General features: G+C 30.0%; 1 protein-coding gene across 2 annotated transcripts in view; it reads left to right on the top strand.

Annotated features, from left to right (window-relative positions):
- The window catches only part of LOC106461614 (EF-hand calcium-binding domain-containing protein 2-like), a 28,440-nt gene extending 3,601 nt beyond the window's left edge, over positions 1–24,839 (top strand). For both annotated transcript variants that reach the window (XM_013921453.2, XM_022388618.1), the window contains exons 2-6: positions 299–389; positions 2,650–2,722; positions 12,155–12,234; positions 17,479–17,588; positions 21,913–24,839. In XM_013921453.2, coding sequence (XP_013776907.1) covers positions 299–389; positions 2,650–2,722; positions 12,155–12,234; positions 17,479–17,588; positions 21,913–22,028 — 470 coding nt within the window. In that variant the 3' untranslated portion in view covers positions 22,029–24,839. The remainder of the gene's footprint in view (positions 1–298; positions 390–2,649; positions 2,723–12,154; positions 12,235–17,478; positions 17,589–21,912) is intronic.
- Positions 24,840–27,150: the final 2,311 nt, after the last annotated feature.

A 27,150-nucleotide genomic window follows, 5' to 3' on the forward strand; every position in this document is an offset into this window, starting at 1 on the left:
GAAAAGTGTAAAATTATTTCTCCAAACTTCAGAATAATGCTGTGCATATTGCAAGAAGAATATATCAAAGAAAAAGTTGAGTTTTTTCTGATATAACATGATAATTTATCATAAAACAAAGGGTAAAGTGAGACACTCTTTTTGTGTATCAGCTGCTTTTCCTTTTGTATATTTGTCTGAGGTTATATGTAAATTGATACACTCATCGTTAGACTCGGGTATTATCTTTATAAATTTGAATTTTCTTTTTCTTTAAAGAAAACTGAGTGAACTATAATTAAGATATATATACTTTCAGTTCAATCATCTTTTGAGTCAGACCTTCAGAAAAAAATTGTTAATGCCTTCGAGATCTTTGATCAGGATGGTACAAGAACTGTTGATATAAGGTAATAATAAACATTTTAACCTTATTTTTGTAAATAGTATGATTATGTTTTTAAAGTCTATTTTTAGGTTTTAACAAATATAGTTATATAAACTGTAAGTATATCCAGCATAGATGAATTTTATAGGTATGTAATGGAATAATTAGAACTATCATTTACTTATCAAGGGGATAAATTTGGTTAATTTGTTCCCATTTCTTACACTACATGTATGAAATTCTAGGTTTGCAGAAGTAATTATTTTTATAACTGTTCATCTATAATAATAATAATGAATATTTTTTTTGGTATATAACATTTAAATTGCACAGATAATCATTTAATCATTAATTAAGCTAAGGAGAATTCATTAAAAAGAGTAAATCTGTGCATCTCTCAATGTAGGCTCAGCATATTTCATTTCTGTAGGTACATTTTTAACAATATTGCTGTTACATTTATATAACAAAAATCAAATAATTATGTAATTTCATTATGTTCTGGTACCTTGTAGTATGTAGTTTGTTGAGTTTTTTAAGTGCATTTGGCAACTATGGATTTTTGCATATTTAAGACCTTTGATTACAACAATGCAATCATTATGCCATACATCCCCCCCCCCCCCCACCTAAGGTGCTAGAAATTTCACTTCATGTGATCTTTAAAATTGGACATTGACTTGTGAACGTATTTATAAATATTAAATAATTATTCAACATGCTAAGAAAAAAATGCTTAGTTTTACAAAGTACATTTTTCCTGTAAGTAATTCTATGGAAGAATGGGAATACTTGTCAGAGGATGAAATAACTCGTAAACATACTTAACATTTTTATAAAACTGAATATAACACATAAAAGGACAAGTTTCTGCTGGAGATTGGATATGCTCAAAATCAAAGAAGCCACACAAATCAAAATTCAAAAATCAGCTCTAAACAGAAATTAGAAACTTGTGGAACCCATGTTTCACTAAATCTCAACATTCCAAAACATAACTTTTATTCGGGACCATTACAGAGGTCATAGATGTACTTTACAACACCAGAACTTTTCTATCACCTACTTAAAAAACCCTACTTTTCTATGAAACAGAGACATGAAGAAGTCACATGAAGATTGAAATGTTGTCAAAGAATTATTCACAGGTTATTCCTATACCTACAGTTATACCAAAACGTTTTTATAGTTCTAGTTTGGAATATAATAAATCTGGTTGTGGTCATGTGCCAGCTCAACTGTAGCCATTACATTCTAGAGTATGATCTGATCAAGAGAGTTATTTATTATTTCACAAGGTAGTTGTATTGTTTCCTACATTAATTTTTTATATATGTGGGAATGCTTTATTTCTATGACACGAATCAGAGATATTTTTGGATACTAGGAATCTTATTTGATTGGTTAGTTATAGAAAGAATAGACATTATGAGTGTGGTTTTATCTCTTTCTACAATGAAAAAGCCAAGACCTGTGCTTTTGTGTAGGTCCTTTTTTTATTATACATGCTGACCATACACTGTTATATTTTAATTTCAGTTCTTCTTTCAAGTTTATATCAGTTTCATAATTCAGTTCTTCAGTTTTATTTTACCTTAATATCATTGTTTCAACCTGGAAGACCTGTAAAGTTATTATAGAATTTAAAATAAATATTACTTTGTTCTGTGCTTGTCAAACTTGTTTTTATTTTTCTTCTGTACCTGTTCATACTCTAGCATTCCATTAAACCAAATCTTTGAACCTTTACTTGTGTGTTATTCCTCTAAACCTGGAATACCATAATGTTTTTGTTTAGTTTCAAGGATATGACACCTGAGAATTAAAAAAATTGTCATCTACAGACTTGCATGTTTTGGTTCTATAGAGGAATGTATTGACATTGCTTCAAGAGGCTGTTTACTTGTGTAGAAGAACATGATTCCAGGAAACTTGAACTTAATTAAGTATTTTAACAATATGTATATCATGGGATGTATAGAATTAAAACAATATTTGTGTTCCTAATTGTTGTGTTACTTTGCTTTTGTGTTATAAGTATGATAGTAACTTATGTATGTCCCAGTTATAAAACAAGCAGTATATCAGATGATTAATTTAGAGAAATAAGATTATTGATACAGACATTTACATAAATTTTTATCAATTTAGTTGTTTTAACTGCAAAGTTCTGCATAATAAATGTATAGGTTTTTGTATTATATTGATGTTATAAATATTTAGCTGTTACAACTATCTAACTCACAGTTACAAATATTAATTTAATTTTTTTTTCCCTGCAGAGAAATAGGAACAATAATGAGATCTTTGGGATGTTGTCTCTCAGAAGCTGATCTGCAAGATATATTAGTTGAGGTAAAAAGGAAATGCTTTTGAATGTTTTTAAATGTCCACCTTATAGTAAACAATAGAGTTGGACGATCAATAGAATTTACTAATCGATTAATAATCAGACACATTAATCACTTATATTGAACTAATCAATTGATATTATATAAGAATAATTTTCATATTAACAGCTTGTTTTAGGTTTTTTAAAGACGTTTTCAAAATACACTTTTTTTTTTAATATGACAGAGATCTTCAGGTACAACAAAAATAAAACTGTCTTAGCTGAAAATGAAACATATAGATAAAAGTTTATGGCAGATGTTGCAACACAGTTCTCTTCCCTCCAGTCAGCACTTGAAAGTAAAAATAAAAATTGGTGATGGTAGCTGGCAGCTAGCTGTCTTCTTTCTAGTCAACAATGTAAAATTAGTGACAGTGGCAGATAATCTAAATAACTTTGCAATAACAAAGACTGGATGAGCAAGTTTGGTGGAAGTGATAATCAAACTTTAAACCCTTGAATTACGAGCGCCTCCCTGAATCTGAATCAATAAAGCTGAACAAATTTGTAGTAAACAAAATCTTAAAGGCCAAAACTGAGTTGGGTATAGATGGAACATTATGTAAGTTTGTGCTTAACAACAAATATAAAATGAATAAATGATTACTTGGATAGTTGGAATAATAAAAAATAATAATAATCAAAAACTAATTACTTGATTATTCTTGTGACAGTCAATTAAACCATAATTTTGATTAATTGTTTGTTGGAATAATTAAAAACACTGATTTTGATTAGTTAGTTAGTTTACATGATACTTGTCGAGGTAATCACTTCTCACAACTTCTGGACCTTCACTAGCAACTCTGTTGTTTTGGCAACTTGTTTGCTTTCATGCTGTTTTGTACTCCAGCTTTTATAAGTCTGAAACAGGCTAAGATTTTAAAACCGGGACTAAAACATGTGATTTTTACCTTCCACACCCTTATTGTACACATAGCACAAATCAGTGTATAGCTGTTTTGTGTATGGCCCAAATTTAAGTCAACAGATTCTTAATATTCACTGCAAGTTCCCAAGCATAGTTATTGGAATTCTTAGGCTCGTCTCAGCCCATCTAATCTCTGTTCTCACTCGTTTTTTAGTAGGATGTCTACCTTGAGAGCTCTAATTTTCTTTCATTCTTCTGCTTATTTCTTTGCTGATGATCTTCTTTCTGGATATTTGATGCAATTACTCTTATGCTTTTTTATATTTATGTCTTTTTTTTTTAAATCCTGACAGCTTAGTTGTTTCATGGGTATCTGTTTTCACCGATAAGATGAACTGCTTGTTGTTGTTCAAGAATTCCTTACTAGAAGTCTAGCCTTTGAATAAACACGTGTTGGCAACTTACATTCCACTGATGCTTGATTTTATTATGAGGTCAACTAGGGCTTTAATTACCATCAGTGGTTCTAACTACAGCATAATATACTGCCCTGTGGTTTGTCTTTTAGAATTAGACAGTGCAAACGTTATTCAATATTAACCATTTGAGTGCATAATTAATTTTGGGTGGGTTCTATAAAAGTGTCATTTATCCATTACAAAATGAAATTTAGAATTTGACCTTTTTTGGTACTTTTTCAATATAAAAATCCATTAGTTGCACTTTTGCACATGTGCAGTACTAAGGCAGGAAATTCAAGGACGTGTGAGTATTCCGATTGTTGCACTATGGGGAAAAGTTTTTGTGACACCGTGGGGTAAATCTGCTTGTCACACCAAATGGCTATAAATATCAAGTTGGATAAACCCGATTAAAGCATCCAAAGGGTTAACACCTTTTATACAAAACATTTGCTTCATTATGAAAAGTTGATGCATTAACACTGTCAGTTCCCTTAATAATATTAAATACCTCAATCAGATTCTCTCTCTAACTCTTCTTTTTTTTCCAGAGAAAACTATTTCAGAGATCTTACCCTCTTCCTGTATGACAACCTTTCCGTTCCAAGCATCATCTTAGCAGCCTTCCTCTGAACCTTTTACAGCAATTCATTGACCTTCCTAAGGTATGGAGCCTAAGCCACATACCATTTATTCACCCAACTCACCAGATGATCTAAATCCTTTTGTAAAGCAACAGTATCTTTCTCACAGTCAGCAGTATCCAAAATCATAATATCATCAGCAAATTTAAGTAACATATTGATCATTCCTATATCTATCATTGGTGTAAATCATAATGAGCAAAAGTTATAACACTGAGCTCTGAGGTATCCCACTTGTGACATTAAACCTGTTTTACTGAACTCTGTTTATAACAACCCTCTGCTTTCTTCCATCCAGCCACTTTTCTATACATGAACACATGACTTTTGAATCATTGGGCAAGTGCTGTAATCACTGCGCCATTTCAGGCCAAAGTTAAAAAACCTACTTTAATAAATCGAAAAAGAATAATGAGAAATCATAATGGCAATATTTTGATTACGTTAATAGTTGGAATAATTGGAAACACTAATTTTGATTAATTGATTAGTTTCTTGAGGTATGGCATTAATCAAGACACATGGTACTGTGTCGTGTGGCCAAAACAACCTTCAGGACACACTGTGTGTTATTATCAAGAGTGATAGTTTAGCGATTTTTTCACTTTTTTGTAGCTCGGAATGTGGTAATCAAAACTATCACATATTTTCAGTGGATGTTCTCTACTGGACCTTTACTTCACATACCAAATTTCAAGGCAGTCCAATAAGAAATAAAGATATAAAATCTCCAATTAAATTTTTTCCTCTTTTTTTTTTCTTTGCACTGAAAGTACGGAAAATTTTTTGGATAGAAAAACATACTTTCAGGAATACACTGTTTAGTTTCATACACTGATAGATCTTTTCAACCTACAATTAGGAGTATCAATTTGTGTTAATATAAGCCACATATGCAAAGTTATTCAACAAAACTGCTCAAATTTGACAACAATTTTTGTGCATGTCTTCTCAAAAAGTCGCATGGGCTATTGGTCTAACGTTTTCACTACAGCTTAATCTAAGAGTAAAAGTGGGCTGTTTTTAGTATTTTTGTCATTTGGATTAAAGACGGCTGAATTAGAATAGCAAAACTATAAGGTGAAAGGACGAGTAAATACATAAGTATTGGTTAGGCCAAGCAAACTAGATTAGTAGTTTCTAGCTCAAGTTTTAAAAAAAATCATATGGGTGATGGTTATTATTCATTGCCAACTTTTCAACACAGATTTACAAAATTTTATAAAATTATCCTAATTAAAGAGCATTTAGCTTCATGTGATACTAGCTTAAGCAATTAGCATAAATAATGATGCTTGATGGCTGAATTAGAATAGCAAAACTATAAGGTGAAAGGACGGGCAAATACATAAGTATTGGTTAGGCCAAGCAAACTAGATTAGTAGTTTCTAGCTCAAGTTTTAAAAAAATCATATGGGTGATGGTTATTATTCGTTGCCAACTTTTCAGCACAGATTTACTAAATTTTATAAAATTATCCTAATTAAAGAGCATCTAGCTTCATGTGATATTAGCTTAAGCAATTAACCTAAATAAGGATGCTTGATACAGTTGTAACGGGTGCATGTGGGTGATGACAAGAAACTGTTAATCTAGGTTCTATGGTGTTACTATAAAGGAAGTTATTAAAACTGTTTTTGAGAGGAAAACTACCACCATATATTTTAAAGAATCTGGTTGGTTCTGTAAAGTATAGGTCTGTTCCGAATAATAGGGTTGTGATCCTAAAGCTAATGTTGGTTACTATTGAGTGTCACTTTCTTACTTGCTGTGGTTTGTTGGTGTGTATTGACAAAAAATCATGATATCTAATCCAAAACATCTTAAGTATGAAAAAAAGGTGTGGCCAGCAAAGAATTGAATGTGTGACTGGTAGCAACACTTATAGCATTGATAAGAATTTTACTGCAAATATTCATTCATTAGTTAGCTAGGCCATATATATTTTGTTTTACCCACCATCATGCCCAAGTTGAAACAAAAAATATGGCCTGACTAACTAATGAATGAATATTTGCTGTAAAATTCTTATCAATGCTATAAATGTAACTACAAGTTTGGCCAGCAATTTTTATTTCATTTCTTTAAGTTGCATGCTCAATCCGTTTTTGGCTGCACCTTTTTTTTTTTTTCACATCTAAGGTGTTTTTGATTAGATAGATTAAACTGAACAAACTTGAATTAGTTGAAAATAATAGTGAGAAATCATAATCACAGTATTTCAAATACTTGTGATATGAATTGATTTAATTGTAATTTGAAGTAATTAGTAAGTTTATGATGTACATCAGATGCTCATAGGTAATCAGTTATATCAATTAAACAAGTTAATTGCCCATCTCTAGCAAACAGAAAGTAAACTCTTGTTGTTAAGTTGTTCTCTTAATAACTTGTGAGTTGTTCCACTTTTGATGTGTCAGAATGATTAATGTTTTAGTCAAGAACTTCATGATCTTGAGCTAATTTTTTTTTCATCTGTGTTGGAGTTAAATTTTAATTTTAGTTTACTGTTTTATGTGTTTGATTTGTAAGGTAGGGTTTTTAGGTTTTAGTGATAGCACTGTTATATAAATGTTAGAAGTTAAGTTTAGACAGATAATGTCATAAATTTTTTGAACTGTAAACTGACATCAGCAAGGCTTCAACTCGCATTCCTGATTGCTAAGGTGGAGCTCTAACCAACTAATGTTTTGGTCTTGAATGCTACAAGCTTCAGTCATTGGTTTATTAGGATGGAACTTGGCCAAAATCATTAAGCTACATTATTAGGTCTTTAAAGCTCAGAATTCATGTATTCACCTTTTGTATTAGATGTGCTAAAATGAAATTTTATCTTAATGGGAAATGTTAATAAAAGCAAGATATATATGTGTTTTCAATTTTCTAAAGGGAAAACTGCACGAGACCAAGAAGTATTCATGCATGCATTACTATTTATGGTGTAAAATCTCTATCTAAGTGAGCTATCAGATTCAAATCCTATTGGTCTTAGTCTTCATTTATTATTATTGTGATAATGTTGGTAGGATTCTTGAAATATGCCAGTTGGCCTTTAAAGCTAAGAATGTAAGTGTAAATATGTTTTTTTATATATGATGTGTTGAAATTAAATTCTGAATAACAAATTAACAATCCTAAATAATTATTGTGAACTTATTTTTGTAATATTGTATGAGATTAATATTGTTTCATATTCAAAGATTTACCTGATGTGACTGTTGTTTTGGTGATTTCCTGTTTGGTAAATATTATCACAATAACTGTGCACATATTCTATGATAACAACTGCAGCCTTGTTAGAATGAAATTAAATGATATATGTTTTTTATACATTTTCAGTGTTTAATATAAGACTATGTGTATTTTAGTTTGCAAAACTGACCAATAAGAAATAAACCAAACAAAGCATATCAGCATTTCTGTTAATTGGTAAATACTGGTCAGAGAGTGTTTCAAAAGTCAGGTGACTGGCAAAGATGGAAATTGCTGGACTGTTCAACTGGCTGAAAAACTTCTGTGAGGAGTAGCTGTTTTAGCCTGCATTTTAAGTCAGTCTTAATTTTAAAGGAAATGCTTAAAATATTCTCAATCTTTATTTTTGTGTCATGTGATGCATCTGAGCACTGCTTTCTCTAATTCAGAATTTGCTAACATCCAAAATAGGCTGCTGTAACACAAATTATATATAATTAAAAATAAGAATCTAAATTTTGAGCCTTCTACCTTCTTGTCTTTGTCAAATCACCAGAGAAGCCTCTCTCTCTCTCAAACTTTCCAGATTGTTTGGTGATCAAATTTATGTGGTTGATGGACTTCTTTAAAATCAACAGAAAGAGCATATCCTCCTTTACATAAATCTTACAAATCACTGTTTAGATTTTGCACCATAAGCCATTATTCAACAGAATTACTTGGTATGTGGTTATAATTTTTTATGCTCTGAATGCTAAAAGGTTTTTTTTTTTTTTATAAAAGAGTTAGCACAAAGGATCACATATAAAGTGTAATAGACTTGAAATAAGACCCCAAAACTCGAGCACCTTCGAATAGTTGACTATTCTTCTTTGAGAGAACAAAGGTTTTATAGACCTATTTATAGTTTATTTCATAATAATTCACAGCATAACAGTCATTATTCATGAAATTTGATGGTATAAATAGTCCATAGACCACTACTATATCTGTCAGATCCCAGCCAGTTTTATCAGCCCTGGTATTGGGTGAAAGGCCTTGTAAACATTAGATATGGTGAATGCAGTGTAGTTAACATAGTATTACATATTCTTCTTTACTTTTACTCATAAGTTATTAGGATTACTAATGTAGTTTTCTCCAGTTGATGCTGCGGTTGCTCGACACACTCTGTGAAGAAAAAAGACTAGCTTTCTAGTTTGCCAGTTCTTCTGAATGATGGTAAAAGTCATTCATATAAGGTAATAAAAATAAGATAACTAATTAATGTTGTGTTACTGATTTTTACTCGAAAAATTTGATTTGTAAATGATGTAAGTAATTACAATTCACTTATTTAATCTAGTTCATACCATAAGAGTCATTGTTCATGAAAGTTGATGATATAAATAGCATCTAAACCATTACTATGTCTGTCATATCATAGCTTGTTTGATGAGCCCTTCTGTTGGATTAAAGGCATTGTCAGCACTGGATATGGCAAATGGAGCATAGTTGAAATTTTATAACATATTCTTCTTTACTAAAATGAGTATTTGAAAGCTACATCAACTCTTTTTTTTTTGGACATCCAAATTTGTGAGATTCAGTGAGGCTTATAGAAGAATGTTTAACATTTGAAAATGTGCAAAAATACTTGAGTATGCAGTAATTACCACAAGTCATTGTTTTTATGTATATATTTTATTTCTTGTTATATATAGTTTTAACAAAAATAACTAATGTAAAAATGAGAAACTTCTTAGCTTAGGATAACAAAACTTCAATAAAGTAAGATGCATAAATGTTCACAAGCTTGAGCATTTTGTGAAACATTAAACTCAGCAATCACATGGTGTTTACGTTAGCTTTATAGGAAATAGTCAATGGGCTCCTGCTGTGATTTATTGGTTTTGATGTGAAGATTTTAGCAATAAAACCATAAAATTAAAAGGAATGGAAACAAATGTGAAAGAAAACTTTTAATATTTGTTTAAGAGGTTCTAGAGATTATGCAAATGAAATATTAAAAAAAAGTATTTTTATTTTTAGCATAAAAATCACCTTTTGCTCACACTGACTCAGTAAAATCTTTGGATATTCACAGACAAATCTTTAGGGAAAATACTTTATTGAAAAATCAAATTTTATGTGTACAACACATCTGTAATGTTTACTAAAAGCTTTTCAAATACTGTGAAGACTTACGTAGTAAATTCAGAATTATAGTAAACATTAGTACATGTTCCAAATTATAGTGCAGGGTGGAAAAATTTAGACTTCAAATATAATGATTGTACAGCTTGAAATCATAGTATGAAATTTAATTTTGTGTTTTTTGTTAAAGATGACTGAAAAAATAATAATTGTGCAGACCCAAACAAGCAATGTGCAAAGTGGAAAATTTCACTAAAATTAATAATCAAACAGGTATGAATATTTGAAACATGAAACTTGACCAAGCTTGTAAACAGGTGATTAATTTGCTTTTCTAGGTTGAAGAATTTTATTCCAATATTATTTGTTTCTCCATAAAAATCCATATGTTTATCAGTTTATTAAGAGTGAACAGGTGTCGGACGACCACTGTGGCTGGTGAGGTTTTTTTTCTAGTGGGAAGGCTACATATGTTATCTGAGTGTACTGGCATACCATTTTTACTCTTCATTTGAGAAACTTTTGTTAATTGAACTTATGATTAGATTGTCACATTCTGTTCCCTCTACAAAATAAATGTTATTAATGTGAAAGGTATAAAGACAAATATAATAAAGCGGTCATTATTAATGTTTTTATGGGAATAACTGGTGACCCTTTTCATTGTTGCGTGAATTAAATACATCAAAGGCTTAAAACATTAGCGGTGGAAAATATTTCAGTTAATATTTTTTAATTGTGTCCAAATTTATTTTGTGTTGATGCAAAGCTGTTGATTTAATCATCATTGTAAATCACTTTAAAATATGTCCTGGAAAAGGGATGTTTTTTTCATAATTTGTTTAAATAATACTACAATATTGTACTGACCACCTTCAATCCCATGTGGCAGGGTGAAAACTTCTAGTCTTATCATTACTTAATAGTTGATAAAGAAATCTTAACATTTTAGAAATCAGAAGTATGGGGTCTACTCTTCATACTGCAAATTTGAAAATGGAAAGAAATAGTAATATATATATAAAATCATCTCTACTGACAATATGATGTGATATATGCATTTCAAACGTATATATGAAACATAAATTGTATTTAAAAGTTAGGAATTTATAAACAGCTCAATTTCAGAAAATAAATTAGGTGTGAAATTTTATTCATTTGGTATTTTTAATTTTTTTTCCTAACAATTATGCTATTTCTATCATAAAAACAAAAAAATGTAATTTGTTTTTGAAACAGTCTTCTACCATTTCTCACAAAAAGTGAATATCTTTGTAAGAATAAACTTCCACATCTATAATTACATAATTTACATATTGTAAAGTTTAATACTATGCATGACTTGCAACTTTACATTTAAGAGAAGTGTTCATTGTTTTATTTGTTATTATGTTGCAAGAAACTATCACATAGTGTTTAAGTTACAATTCAGAGATAAAGTAAATTTTTTATTAAAATAAAGTTAAACATGTGAACAATTATGTGTATCAATAGGTAGGTAAGACCACCTAGGTATAATACACAAGATAATTTGTTTAGTTTTCATGTTCATAACTTTAAGCATTATAATAAAGTTGAGATCCACTATTATAGAACAAGAAGTTTATGTGGAAACAAAAGGTAGACTGAAGAGGACACGTGAAAGTGTTGAAACTTATTTCCATATAAAGTTTTTGTTTCATAATAGTAGATCTAAACTTTTTTTTAGATTACTTTATATCATATTGCATATTTATCTACTATTTGAGTATTATGTTTCAGTTAAAAATTAAATTCAGAACTGAACTAGACCAGGACTGTTATTATGTTTTAACCTCAAGAAAATTTTAAAAAAATATTTAAGTAGAGGTAGGTAAAAGATCAAATAAGATAACTTGCAATTATAGTTGTAATTGATACATAATTTTATAAATTACAAATATATGGTGATTAGCACTGATGTGCAAACATTTGTGGCCAACTGTGTAATTTTATGTAAGAAAAAAATGTAACAAAATTTTTGTGTGTGTACAGTAAGGATTTCTGATATCTTATTTGAGAAATATTTCAAATAATAATAATAATACATGTAACTTATATTTGTTATTTCAGCTTGAAGATGAGGACTCACCAGGATATGTAAATTTAGAAACATTTTTGCCTATGATGACAAAATTTTTGTTAGACCAAAGGTATGTGTGAACATTTATAATGTCTACATAATGTCATGAATTTGTGTTATAAATATTGTTTTAAATTACAATTATATACATATGTTGCCTGATGACTGTAACTTTTACTAAGATTTTTTCATTTTTGAAACATTGATTTTTGTTAATTTATTATAAAAAAATATGAAGTTTTATATTTACCTGTGTTGTATACAGAGACATCTCAAAAGTAAATAGACACCATGATGTTTATTCAATAGTCATTTAAGTAAGAAAGGCATCCAATGGCTCTCATGGCTAAGTCAGTCACCTGAGATGAACCCCATCGAGCATGTCTGGGCCATACCTGCTCGAGCAGTGAGAAGAAGTTCCAGAAAACCAGCATCCCGTGGAAAGCTACTTGATGTTTTGCGTGCAGCCTGGGTCAAGATCCTACAGGAGAAAATTGTAGAACTCGTCGATTCCATGCCAGAATAAGTCAAAGCACTGAAAAATGCTAGTGGCAAATCGACTAAGTACTGATGCACATTTGTAAAAATTGTTGTTAAGATGATAATGTGAGATAAATGACTATTGAAAAAATTATGGTTTCTATTTACTTTTGAGATGTCTCTATGTATTAATATAATTACATGAACTTTTTTCCTTTTGTGATGAAGATATTTTCTTGTAATTTGAAAGTCTGATCAAGTAAAAAGTAACCCAGTTAATAACTGTAAAACAATTTTTTTGATTCTTCCTCATCATTGTTGCAGGAAGTCTGTTTTAATATTGATCCAGTAAATTATAGACTCTTCATTTACTGCACTAAGAGGTTAAAACATACTTTTTTTTTCTATGCTTTAAAACATTTATCTATTCTGCACTACATTTGTATTATTGTCTAAATAGGGTTTAGCAAAACAAAGAAAAAAACCTTTGCTTTGTAAAGGAAGACATGTAAAGGGCATTGTTTTGGCTTCTTACATACATCAGCTACTTCTAAAATACATCTTCAGTATCTGGAAGAATAAATATTCTAATTTCTTCATTTTGATTGAAAAGTATTGTGTATGGGAAGGCATCTCACAAGTTGTTCCTATTTTTTAACAACAAATTAAATTTTTGTAACTTTATACTCTTTGTATGAATCATACCTTTTTTTATCCATAAACAAATTTATTAATCTTTCATTGAATATGCTTGGTTGATTCTTTCCACTCACTTTTCATCTGCACTGTGGAATTCAACAAACAGATCTGAATTGGTGTATACACTATTCCAAAACATGAACAGGTACATGAGGAAGTAATAATACATAAATGAAAATCATTGAGCCTGTTTGTGCTTTGTGTACATGCTTTTCAATTGCTTGTGAAGAGAGTTTTGTGTAGCAGTGAACAGTGTCAGGCAAATCTGGCTATCTATGGTAGGCAGGATTAGTGCAAAATAAACATGATAAGTGTAATCTAGGGCATCTATTTGACATGTTTTCAAATGTTATTTGATGGAAAAAGGAAGTATAATGACAAATTGTTTAGTGTTCATTATCCATTAGAACATACCTCAAGATTTCAGCTGTAGAAGTTTTTATTTAATTGAAGACTTTATCCTTGTTTTATCATAATTCTACACGAAGTTCAATAAAGTTTTAATTCTTTCTATCTACATGGTCTAGCATCCACAGAGTTTAGTGCACTATCAAGGAAAGGGGCAGTTTATGTGATTAGATGTAGAACACCTAAATCTCTGTTATAATAGAACTTGAAGTGTGTAATTTTCAAATATTGCACATGAAAATTTGTTTTAACAGTTGTGAAGTTTTGTGCAGAATTAAGTTTTATATACTTGGATATATTAGTGAAAGCTAGTTAACCATTAATTAAAAAATATTCACTGTGTCAGTATGGGGGTCTTTACTTGATGATAAATAACAACTGTAAAATTTTAATGCAGACATAATAGTGATGAAATGTACATATCCCAGTGTGTGTCGTTTTTAAAAGATTTAGTACTTAGATCAAATATTAAGTATATATTTTGATATTTATCAGTTCTTTATGCTGATATGCAGTATGATATTGATTTATTTGAAAAAGGTTTGATAGTTTTAAAAGATTTTATAATATTTTTTATGTGAATATTTGTTGGATGTTTTTGTAATTTCTTGTTATAAATTTGGCTGCTAACTAACATTGATGTGATGTAGTATTTTAATTATCTTGTATTTAAATCATAAATGGAATTTTTTCCTTTTTGAGTGTATTACAAAAAATATCAAGACTTACAACATTTAAACTTTAAGAGCTGAAACATGAGAGGTAATACAGAGAATGTTCTGAGAAACCACTCAGTTAATAACAGCGGTTTAGTGATGTTCTTAGAGTACTTGTAGAGATTGTAATTTTAATGTTTCATGTTGTTAATGAATTACTACAAAATTATTTTTATCTCACAAGGAGCTGAACATGTTATAGGAATATGACATGATAAATGTACTGGACTCAAGTTAGTTAAGGAAATTATATGCAACAATAATAACATTGTCTGCCACAAGAATCATGGAATGATTACAAGACATAATTGGACCCACTGATAAATGTGGTTTGATGCACAGACTGCAAACTCTAGAGGTCGCTAATGCTTTGTTGGGGGTGTTGTTTCTATGTGTTTATTTTCACCTTCATTAGATCTGTTTATGTACATACTCTTCAAGAGTGTAGAGGCTGCTCTTCTGGGCATATGAGTTATTAGTTGATAGGCTACCTTGATATCATCTGCTAATCAACCTTTTGGTGTTATAAGCTGTATACAGTGCATAGTTGTTTTGTTCGATTGTGATAATGCTGCCATCTTGCATATCAACAACCAGGATGGCACTTTGTTGCACCTACTATTTTATTTCTATTGTTGAAGTGAGCCCATCAATGTCAGTTTTGTTTCAGGAGTTATTATCAGTTAGATTTTATTTTAACAGAACTTTAGATGGCTGTTTCACATTTTGAAGATCCATCATTTGAATGAGTTTATGATCTTTTTTAAAGAACGAGTCTTGTTTATTAGTTTTCTTGTTCCTTGCTGTGATTGTGTTTGCAAAAACAGTGGATGACCTGTCAGCCTAGACCAGTTTTCTTTTTCTGAACAATGTCTGTTGGGTGTTTCTGCTTTAACAACCACAAATTGTAGTCTTTGAATACATTTTTGTTGGTTACTTTCATGTTGGTCACTATTAGTGATGCAGGATTTACTCACCTAATAGACTGACACCCTCTTACCATCTCAAACTTTCACTCATGATATATAAGTCTTGATTGCTTTTATTGTTGATTTCTGTTGTTATTCTTCAAGAATTAATTACATTCTTCCAATTTAGAGGTACGAAGTGCACTGAATGCATTGCATCAGAAAAGCATCTCCTGTGGCCTATGTTAGATGTTCATAGTTTTTGTCATTGAACTATATATTGGTAAAATATATATTGAAATTTATTCAGAAAGTTGTATATTGAATTTATAAAAGGGTCATATGCTTGTAAAGATTTTTTTTCACAAAGAGTTATCAACAAAGAAACCGTTGTAACAAAAATAAGTATGTTAATTTTGTGTAAATTAGTTTAAAAGTTATCATACATATACAAGGTTTGTCAAATAATACTGAACATTTAAACATTGAAATTTCATTTGCAGAAAGAATTATATGTTCTGAATAACGTGTGAAATACTGTAAGATATTGGTTAAAACTTTAAAATGTGCATTTCAGATGATGCATCTTTATGTATAATAATTAATTTCCATCAGAAAATGGTAAAGTTAAATTGTAGCCAAAATATTTGTTTACAAATGATGAAGAGTTGTTTCTAAGTTAGAATCTGCCATTCTTGAAGTAAGTTTTATAATAATCACAAGTCTGAAAAACTATGAGTTGTCACAACTGCAACTCCTAAAAATGAGGACATAAAATACTTCCCAACTGCAACTCAAACCAAAACCACCTCATCGACTAGTGAGGTACCTTTACCAGCAACCAGTCATGACTCATTAAAACTTCTTTACCAAATGTTTTATATACAAATTCTGATCTAAAAACAGAAGACTTCTGAAGTGTCATCTTCATAGCCTTCTTTATTGAAACCCTTTTGGTAAAGTTCTGCTATCTATGCAAAGCAGTTGGTGCCCATTTTCATCCCTTTTTCATCAATAATTACTTATATTCATATGTTAAGATTAATATAAAACCTTGAACAATTAAGTTGGATCAGTATATTTTTATAATAATTATAAATCACTTAGCAATTATCCCATGCTTTGCTGAATGTTGAGAACTATTTTTTTTCACAAATTTTTCCAAGTTCCGATATGGATCATCATAAATCCAGTTGTCACCTACTAAATTCAGTCCTAAGTTGTGCTTTTTATAGCAGGGTATGATTATAGAAACTATCTATGATGTCACAATGGACAGTTGTGATACAGTTTCCAAAGAAAGTAAACTGTTAATGCAATTTGTCCAGTTTCAGACAGATTCATTGTGAATTTGAAAGAGTATGAACTTTCCAATGAACTCCACTTTTTGATCAATCAGTTCTTCCAGCACCTTCAGTTTGTGTGTGGTTTAGCATTTTTAACAAAGTTTATTTTTATCTGTATTTTGTTAAACACAGTTATCTTTTACATACTCATGCCATTTAGATATAGTTTAGTCCCATGTGGCTCAGCAGTCAGTCTGAGAGCTTATAATGCTAAAAATCGGATTTTGAAACCAACGGTTGGCAGAACACAGATAGCCCATTGTGTAGCTTTGTGAACAGCAACAAGTAAATAAGATACAGTTTAATTCAATAATTTATTTTATTTTTCAACTTTAAATGATACAATGGTCCTGCAACCACCATTATTCTGGTTCTTTTTTTGTCAATAAAATGCATTATGTTTATTTCAACTTCTTACCATATTTCATCTCGTTAATTCTGCCAACAACAAATCGCGACATATGTTCTTCTACTAGATCCTTGGCTGTCTAGTTGTTGCAGATACTGGGAAACTATGTACTTTGTTTATTCTTGAATTACCAAATTAGTTTGGGACCCATTAAAGAAAGTTCTTGTTTCAAAATATCTGAAACCTACTGTGTTGTTTAAATTTTCTATTTATCATGTAATAATTGGAATGTTGCATAAACACTGACTTAATTCCATTCCACTGATGTGAAATTAAAATGTGTGTGAGAGAATAAGAGAGAGAGAAAATATTTATTTTCTCATTGTGCTGAATATTATTTTTTTTCAGGTTTCACCCAGCATCAAGTAACAAACTTTTGCAAGCTTTCCAAATGTTTGATGCCGATAAGAAAGGATATTTGACACAAGCAGAATTAACTCATTTTCTTACACAAGATGGTAAGTTGTATAGTAAAATACATTGAATTTTTTTATTAGTTTTTCATATGCTGTTTATAAAGTTTTAAACTTTTGCATTTGTTCAACCAGATGAGACACACACAGATACACATATATATATATATATATATATATATATATGTATGTATATATACATAAACAGGAATTTTTTTGTGCATCACATACAATATCAAACAACTTTGGTTTGGAAATATCGACATTGTTTACTTTTTTAGATCACGCCTAAGTGAATCAGCATTTCATTATCCCAAAACTGGTAGATTTTATCCACCATTTAAATCAAGAAAGTACACAGTTCTTTAGTGAGTTTGGGTTTAGAAATTACTGTGTTGGCTATAAGCATTTTAGTAATGTTAACACTGCACAAAACAAAAATTATAAAAAAATGCAACACAGTTATCAATTCATTGAGTTTTTGTAAGACAGTTTTATTGGAGTTTGATGCACGTTAAGCTCTAAGAATTTAAGAGTTTATAAACAAAATTCCATTTTGATTTCTAAAAACTAATTAACACACCTTCTTTTCTCAAAGCTTCTGCCTTGTAGGACCATTCTTCAATGTTTCTGCTGCAGTCAATACATTTACTCTCTCCCTCAGAAAAAACGTTATGATTTATAATTGTTAAAATAAGTATCCAAGGTTTTTCTATAAGTAACAAAAATGAAAAGGTTTCTTACTAATTATGTTATTATATAAGATCAAATGGGTGTATTTTCATAAGAATTGTTAAGTATATAGATAAATGTAATAATACTTACACACAAAAGAGATAAAATTAGTTATGTTATGGTTTCTTTAATCCTTTGTTTGATTCAGATAACTTCCTTCCTTTATGATATGATAATATTTGTGTTGATACAACATAAAATTAAAAAAGTAAAAAGTGGTAATGTTAGTTTTGTGAAATTTATTGAAATTTGTCATAATAATTTTGTGGTTTTTATAATAATAGAAATGTAAATTGAAGATATGAGAAATAACCTGTATTACTAAGATGATAAATTTTGAGGTTGTTATTATAATTTAATTTTGACAGATTGGAATGTATTTAAGAGAATCAGTAGGGACAAGGCCTTGTAATCTCTCTTTCTCTATGCATTCAAGTAAAAAAAAACTACAAAAAAGGAAGTAAATGTAGGAATGGCTAATATCAATCCTTCAAAAATAATGCAAACAAGATAGTAGAGATGGCACTTGCATCATCCCTACATAATAGCACAAGCACATGGTGTAGTAGAATGCAAACAGACAAAAATAGGATAAATTAAACTCAATTGTGATTGAATAGTTACTTATACTAGCAGAAATGCCTCCCTATGGGCAGCTGTTTGTACCAGTAATTACTAATTGTAGTATTCATACATCATTGAAAAAATTTAGAAAAAGTGAACATTTTCTAAAAAAGGATTTTTTTCTGGGGAGTACTGCATGGAAAAAGTGTTTGGATTGTGATCTTTAGTCATAAGTAACTCATTGCATCAAAATGATTCAATGTGCAGAGCTTAAAATTTTCATACATTTTACTGATATAAACTGTAATTTTTCATATATTATAAAAGAGATACTGTTTTTGAACAAATAGTAGTTTTTTAAGACCTCCAGTTTCTTAGTACTAGATTTATAAAGTAAATTAATAAAGATATAATCAAACCCTCAGGTACAGTCCTAGTGAAAGTCATGTTGTTGTTGTGAGGAGAGTACTTTTATTTAAAATTGTGTTCTGTTATAAAGAAGTGGTTGTTGCACATACCACAGTTATTTTTCTAATTGCCTGAATCTTGAATACTTAAATTGTGAAATTTTTTATAGATTTCAATTGATGGCACAAGAGTTTTGATTACATATATATATATATATATTGACATTAGGGATGCACAGGTAGTAAACTTTGGCTGAATACTGGGTCTAGGTACCAGGTCACTAAGCTTCGGTCGGGGCCGGGTGTCAACTGAGACCGGGTTCTCCTCTTGCCCCCCCCCTCAAAAAAATAAAACACACCAACATACACAAAAATTAGAAACAAAAAACAAAATTTATGTTTATTACATTTAACCGATTAATTACCCACAGAACATTCAAGTTTTATTTTCAACCTTCAATTCCTTGCCCCAACTTCTCAAACCTTAACCCCTATTGTTCTCTGAATCCCTAACTTTCACTGGGCAGTCAGTCTTTGTTGCTCGGAAAACGTGTTTCTTTTTTCTTTCTTTTTTTTTAAACTAAACCAATTATTGACTGTAACTTCAGTACAGTGTCAGTTGATACAAAGACTAGAGCTTAGATGCCTAACTTCGACACTCAGCCGGAGCAGAGTATTACTGGGTAGCCCATTATCTGGCCAGAGCCGATTATCTGGCTGGGTATCTGTGCATCTCTAATTGACATACATGCTGCATCCATTATAGTAAGATTGCTATATGTTAATTCTTGCCTGTGCTATTATGTAGGGATGATGTGAATGGCAACCCTACTATCTTGTTTGATTTGTTTTTGAAGGATTGATATTAGCCTTCCCTACATTTACTTCCTTTTTTTAAAAGTATTTTCTTTATTTGTTTGCTTGTTTTTTTGATACAGTGTTTCAGTATACATAGGAAGATTGTATTTATAACCAAGTTCTAAATACAATGAAGTTCCAACTGTAATATTTATTGTTTAGCTATTATTGGCTTTTTAAAGAAACACCAAATTTCTGTAAGAAAGCTAACTTCAAGGGGGTAATGATAACATTGTTTACACTAGAATTATGATTTTTACTACTAGTTCTTAATAATACTTATAAAAGTGGATACTCTGTTTGAAACTATGTCACCTCAGTGAAACTGGTTGACACTATTGATTTGGTTTTTGAGTTATTATGTAATAAAAGAGAAGCAGAAGAAAGAATAACAAGAAATTCAAACTTTTTGCTGTGATATTTACAAACATTCCCAGAACTTGTGACTCGGTCATTACATAGATGTTGTTATTAAAGGAAACACTGTATAGTATTGTAAAGTTCTGATGATCTATTGAGGAGATATTTAAAATACCATTTTGATGAACAATCTGAGCCATCCCTACATAGGCAGTGGTACCACCTGCCTGATATACATTTGTAACATAACTTACAAATAATTTTAAAACAAAATAATTGATTTGGCAAAATAAACTGATAAAAAAAGTCAGAGTGCATTCTGGTTATATCAGTTTTTTTGGTGACAGTGAAAAAAAGGTCAAGAATTTGGTACAATAAAAGTAGTTTTATGTTTCCAGATAGAGAAATGAAAAGTAATAGAAAAATTCAGATGTCACCGAGAAATGCATATACTTACATATAAACGTATATGATTAGCTTTTGTTGTTATATATATTTCACATGTAATGGTTAGTCTGAAAGGTGCTCACTAACTCTCCAATAGAATTATTCCAAAAATATGCAAAACTACTTGGAGCTAAATTTTTGTTTCGTGTGATTTGTGCAAGGTTATTCAAGGGCTAGCTGTCCCTAATTTTAAACTGAATAGTTAGAAAGAAGACAACTACTCAGCATCACCTACTGCAAACTCTTAGGCTTTTCTAATCAAATATTGCAATTTGACCATCATTCTTATAATGTACCTGTGGCCCCAAAGTGTAAATATGATTTTTATTTTTGAGGTAATTTGTTGTAAACCAGGGACTATGACATCCAAAGCCCTGCATGCTAACAACTTGGTTATGTTTGGCTTGCAACTATGTAGAAATTATTAATATTGTGAAAAACACTGTGCTGTTGATTCATTGAAAATCAATAAGTAACTATTAAATGTGTGACAAAATTTATTTGTCTTTAAAACCTGTTTACATTTTCAACTACATATTATTATTATTTATTCTTTCCATAATTACTGACTAGTTATTATGACTTCATGGAATGCAATTACTTTTATGAATCCTTAGGCTGTTTATGATCCAGTTTTTCCGGTATGTTCAAAAACAGGATTATTATGTTTATGATAAATTTTGTTTTTGTTATTAAAAATAAAAATATATTACTCTTAATCTGTTTTTTTTTGTTGTTGTTGTTATTTACATATATATAAAAGAGTTGTTGCTAATATTACTTTTAGTGCACAAACTTCAACATAAAAAAATACTTTTTTTTTTTTCTAAAGTAAATTGAAAAATGTTATTAATAATATTTACAAAGTTAATTAGACATTATAGATTTAAGGACTCAGTTTTACAATAACTACAACTGTGTCTAGCCATGTTTTAAGTAAAATTTTATGATGATGAAGAAGGAAAGCCTAAATGTTTTTAATCAATACTTATCTAAAGGTGAATGTTTTACACAAGATGAAATGGAAGAAATGCTTTCTGCTGCTGTGGATCCTCAATCAGGTCACATCAACTACAAGGAATATGTCTCTCATTTGGTCTCTGAGAATCTGTGACATTTGCAGTGCAGCTTATATTTCTGATCTCATTTTACAATACTGTTCATAAATCACATATTAATTTATATGTAGATATCTTTCACTTACACCCATGTTCAATTAATTAAGCCTCACTCAGTCTTTAGTTCATTTTTCAGAATGAAAAAGAAGATAGTATTATATTCTAAAAATGCTAATCTAAAGTATTGATAAGATTCACAATTTAAAAAGAAGATTATTTTTCTAGATCTGTAAGATGAGTTGCATTTAAACTGATGTGTTTATGTATTTCAGACTAGTTTGTTTTTATATATGTAAGAGCCTTTTGGCTTTTTTTTTATTTATGTACTTTGTTATTTTGTTCAAAATAAACAACTTACACCAGTTTTTCTTATTTTGGTTCACCATGGTTAAAAAGTCATTTTGAAAAACATTTTAAGGTTTAAAAAATTTATAAAGAATAAATCTAATATAATCCTAACACATTAGGTTATGAAAAATAAAACAGAAATGGTTTTTAGGTGAAACAATTTAAACCACCAAGTGACCTGACTTTTTTTTCTTTATTTGCCTGCATGGTTACCTAAGAAAGTAATGAGGGCAAATGTTCATCACATGACTTAACTCTTAGTCACACAGTTAACAGTATTTATTCTGAACAACAATATCCTGATCACTAATTAAAGAAGAAAGAACATTCTACCAGCAACTACAATGTTACCTGCACACACCTGAGAACTATGCTATGTGTGTGTATATATATATATATATACACATACATACACCCCCAACCTAAGTGAATAAGTTTTATTTAGATATTTATCTATTCCTATTATGTTTTCGAGTCTCATGCAAATGCTATAATTTTTGTTGAGATGATGATTGATTTATCCTGTCAATGTAAACTAGTTAAAAATGTTACCATTACCTGTGATTATTAATAATGTCTATTCAGGTAGTAGTTGTCATCTAAAGTAGTCCTGCAATGAAAGTGTTCCATGTAAAAGCTTTGTGCTCGCAACTTTCCTTATTTTAGAGTTATAGAGAGCGTGAAAGAGCAGTATGTTAAACCTCATAAGGAATATTCACTGTTATGAACTACTAACAATGTGAGGTATTTTACTCATCCTGTGTTCTAAAACTGAAAGGAGTGGTGGATTTATACACTGCCTGACAACATTATTTGGAATATCTTTCCTTTGGCCATGATTCTGGATGGCATAGGTTCAACAAGATCTTATGTATCTGGAATAGTGGATGACCAAGTATCTATCAATGCACCCAACAGTTGACCCTCTGGTGTTGGCAGTGAATCCTACATTCAAGCTCATCCCACTGATATTAACTAGTTCACACCACTACATAGTGTTCTAACTGTGAGTGCCACACAATGTGGATTCAATGTTTAGTGAGATTTTCTCCATGCCTTATCTGTCCCAGCTGTGTTAAACTGTTTAAATCTGACTATACAACATTGTTCCAATCATCTACACTCCATTCCTATTTTCTCTCTAGCACTATTGAGTTTCTACGTATTTATATACAATAAGGTATGCGCAATTCAGAGAATAGGCCAAAATATTTCTTATTAATAGTTTTCTTGCAAAAGCTATGCCTAAAGCATGTTGACTAGATAAATTTGTAGGGTCTTTTTTTATTTATTATATATTCATTATTTTTATTTTACATCACAAGCCATGTGTAACAAAACATGTAAAATCACATTTTTTAATGATGTCCAAGTTAATTTTTTGACCTCAAGTACTTGTTGAGATAACTAAGTAATTTCAAGAGGTATGGCTGTAGAACAATATGATTTGAAATTAGAAATGATCTCAGATTTTGATATTTAATTTGGTCTAGAGAAATATAATATCCTGTACTTAAAAGTGTATGGTTGAACACAACTAAAAAAGGAGAATTTATTACCCATATGGTTTTGTTGCCTTCAAATTATCAAAAACTATTTTTTCCTTGTTTTTTTAAATACAGCTTGTATACTTGCAGTCTAGTTTTTCAATTGTTAGAATATTGGTAACTCTTTATGAAATTAAATTTCTTAACCTTGAGTTACTTTGATATCCTATACTAATGTTTAAATTTGTCTTGTATTTTAAATCAAATGCCTTTTCCATAATCTGAGTTGTTAAGACGATGTGGAATTACATAAAAATATTGGTAAAAACATAAGGGAGGAGGGAAACAAATTTGGGATAATATGCCTTTCATATTTTGATAATTATTCAATTTAAAATTGTCCACATGCATTATGTGTGTGTTTATCTTTTGCATTGCTTTAAATTTTGTTTTGAATCAGTGTGAGCAACATTAAACAGTAGTGATTCTGAATTTATTGAATATTAATTTATTACACTCAATGTTATTATATGTATTTGGAATATTTCTTTAAAATATTTATCCCTGTACATAAGACCTAAAAATATCAGGTATACTTTATCACTGTTTATGTAATTTTGGATGTTCTTGCATGAATTTGTTAATGTTATCTAGATAACCCTTAACACTGTTGACTCGGTAAATTGTGGTCTGTTTAAAGATGTTAGATTATTTTAGTAACTGTACTTCATGTAAAAAATGCACTGCAGTTAACTGAAATGACCAGCCAACTTTAGCTTCTACTTTAAACATATCAAGTCAGCTGTCTTCTAGCTCATTCTGTGCTAATCATTTGTTTGTGAAGTTGTTATTTCTGCTGATTGTGTGCTTATCTTCCTTCAAGTGATTTAGTACCAACTGTCTTTTAGTTTATTCACAAGTAAAGTTTATTTTATTTCAACAATTTATAAAATACAGTTTACATACAATCAATTTAACTGTACAGTAGTCTTTCATTCAAACAATCCGCCAGCTCTCAATCCATATTTTTTCAATAAACAATGTATTCAGTTTTTATTCAACATCACATTATGTCTTGTCTCTCTATTTCCATCTGATACCAATTATTAAATCATGGCCTTTTGCTTACTAGGTCCACAAATCCCCAGTTATTGTGAAAATCAGGTAACTTTATGCTTGAATAATACCATAACATTCAGGCTAACTTGTTCTGGTTGGATACTGAAAAGAACCATTAGGCCTCTCTACTTAATGCTATATTATTGCTATTTCCAGAGATTAGCTTTATAAAATCAAACCCATCACTTGTTAATTCAAATTCACCTTTTAATTATTTTCATTCACTGTTTATATATTTATGTTTAATTTTATTGGGTTTTAGTAAACAACTAGATGTGATGACCCTATTTTCCATTGTGCTCTCTGTTGTAAGAAATTTAAATCATGTTTTTTGTTGTTTTTTTAATTTCACACATGAATATTATTTTGTTTTCATTTAATATACCATTAAGGATGTTATCAGTGACATTTCACATATGGCTGCTATAGTAAGACAGCCCCCAGTAAGCACATATACAGTCTTACCTGTAGAAAAGCAGCCTTTTCAAATAATACAAATATGTCTAAAACATTGCTTTAAATAAAGCTTCATGTCTTTTAAAGTAATTATTTGCTATGCTGGGTGGATTTGTGCCTGAAGTTTCATGTAAACACGCATTTAACATGTTGAGTACAAAAGCAGCCGCTCAGAACAACATAGCATCTATTATGTATTTATAACCAAATAAATCAACATTTAAGTAGATCATGTACATATGCAGCAATTCATATATTATACCTGTCTAAGTTTTGGTGCAAAATTCCCAGCCAATTTTGTTGTAAACTTGAGAAACAATAATAATATGAACAAGTGGGTGATTTGCTGATGAAGAGAAGTCCATTTTTAATACTAGTATATTTCACTTTCTACTCTGAGTAAACATATTACCTAATAATTTTTCTGTACTATTTATATTTTATTGCTTTTTTCATTTAAGGTTTTCATGCTCCCTGGTGGGACAGTGGTAAGTTTATAGACTTATAATGCTAAAACCTGGGGTTTGATTCCCTCACAGAGGTTGCAGCAGATAGCCCAATGTGGCTTTTCTCTAAAACAAACAAGGATTTTATCAGGCGATTTAGTTGTATGTGAAAGAATATCTCCACCAAGGATATTTAGTGACAATGAGGAATTCATTGACTTTTGAGGTTAATTTGTTAAGCTCGTTATTATATTTTCATCCAGATTTTCTCATTAATTTTTACCCATTGTGCTGTTTCTTCATTATTATTTGCTAAAGATAAGTTTAGGTTAAGCAAAGTTCACTTGTTAAAGGTAGTTTAATCATAACACAATGTTCTGCCTCCATTGTGAGACAGTTAAACTGTAAGTTTGGTAATGAGAGACTTCTTTATTATTCCAAACTTATGAGTTAGCTTTAATATATATATATATATATATGTTTGCAGTTAGATTTTCTAAGTGAAATTTTAATTGTAGTTATTCGAATTAGTAATTTTTATAACACTGGTTTTCAACATGATTTTAATTTTATAGACTTGAGATTTTAAAGGGATAGGTGTAAGATGTAAAAAATTGTCTTGTTTGAGGCATTTTGAGAAAAATATTGACAATAATGGGGATGTTGAAAATGTTTACAAACTGTTCATATTATTTTACTGGGCTTGTGCTCATACTGCCTTTAAAACTCTATCAAGTAAGTACTTGAAAAACAAATAAAAAACATTAGCTTTGCCATATCTAGCTGTGGTAATATTAAAATCAATAAATCCTGAAGTTTCACTTTTGCCAATTAGTATTCTGTCTGAACTACTGCTGTGATCAGGTGTACTGATGGCTCTACCCATTGAAAGGTAGGATTAAATATTAAGTGAAAAGAAAATAATTAGAATGTGATGAACACAAATTCATGTTTTGTCACAAAAGTTAGAGATAAATATTATGTGAAAGGAAAGTAATTATTATTGAGGATTGAACATAGAAGTTTTGCTCAATAATAATGTGAGTTTTTATAGTAAGATTTTTAATTACATGCCTTTTATGGTAAAAATTATACATTGAAATAAGCAATAAATCATAAAATGGCTTCTGATTGTTGTGATGTTTGTATAAAGCCTTTACCTTCTGATGGAGACTATGTAAAATGCAATGGAAATTGTAAAGGTTTACTTCACTATCAATGCAGTGGTTTGGCAGAGATGACATACAGATGTATGTGTGATG

The sequence above is a fragment of the Limulus polyphemus genome, unplaced genomic scaffold (assembly GCF_000517525.1).
Source record: "Limulus polyphemus unplaced genomic scaffold, Limulus_polyphemus-2.1.2 Scaffold998, whole genome shotgun sequence".
Lineage (NCBI taxonomy): Eukaryota > Metazoa > Arthropoda > Merostomata > Xiphosura > Limulidae > Limulus > Limulus polyphemus.